Source organism: Lucilia sericata, unplaced genomic scaffold, assembly GCF_015586225.1.
Source record: "Lucilia sericata isolate MDLA Ls3-8-SP2 unplaced genomic scaffold, ASM1558622v1 Contig001431F_arrow, whole genome shotgun sequence".
NCBI lineage: Eukaryota > Metazoa > Arthropoda > Insecta > Diptera > Calliphoridae > Lucilia > Lucilia sericata.
The window spans coordinates 2,262-2,500 of record NW_023995364.1 but is presented as its reverse complement, the minus strand read 5'-3'; the positions used below and the strand labels follow the sequence as shown (position 1 = coordinate 2,500).

General features: G+C 33.1%; 1 protein-coding gene across 1 annotated transcript in view; it reads right to left on the bottom strand.

Moving 5' to 3' along the window:
* The window catches only part of LOC119611363 (serine-rich adhesin for platelets-like), a gene marked incomplete at its 5' end in the record, with an annotated part of 51,611 nt that extends 51,605 nt beyond the window's left edge, over positions 1–6 (bottom strand). Inside the window, one exon of the mRNA XM_037966919.1 lies at positions 1–6. This exon is cut by the window's left edge and continues 414 nt beyond it. Within this exon, the coding sequence (XP_037822847.1) occupies positions 1–6 (6 nt within the window).
* Between the last annotated feature and the right edge of the window lie 233 nt (positions 7–239).

The window sequence follows — 239 nt, the reverse complement described above, 5'->3', positions numbered from 1 at the left end:
ATTGCCCTGTAATTGCAAAAAGAAATAAACAAATTAAAATTAAGAATATTTTTGGAAAATAATATGAAAATAGTATGGCAACTGTATAGACGAATACAACTATGTATATAGAGCAGGGGTCGGCACAAAGAGAGCAAAACACCTTTTAATAGATATAGCTTTACTTGTTGCAATGAGTTATTCTCTTATGCAAATAGCCGATAGCATTTGGCTAAGGCTGTCGACCACTGCTTTAGAGT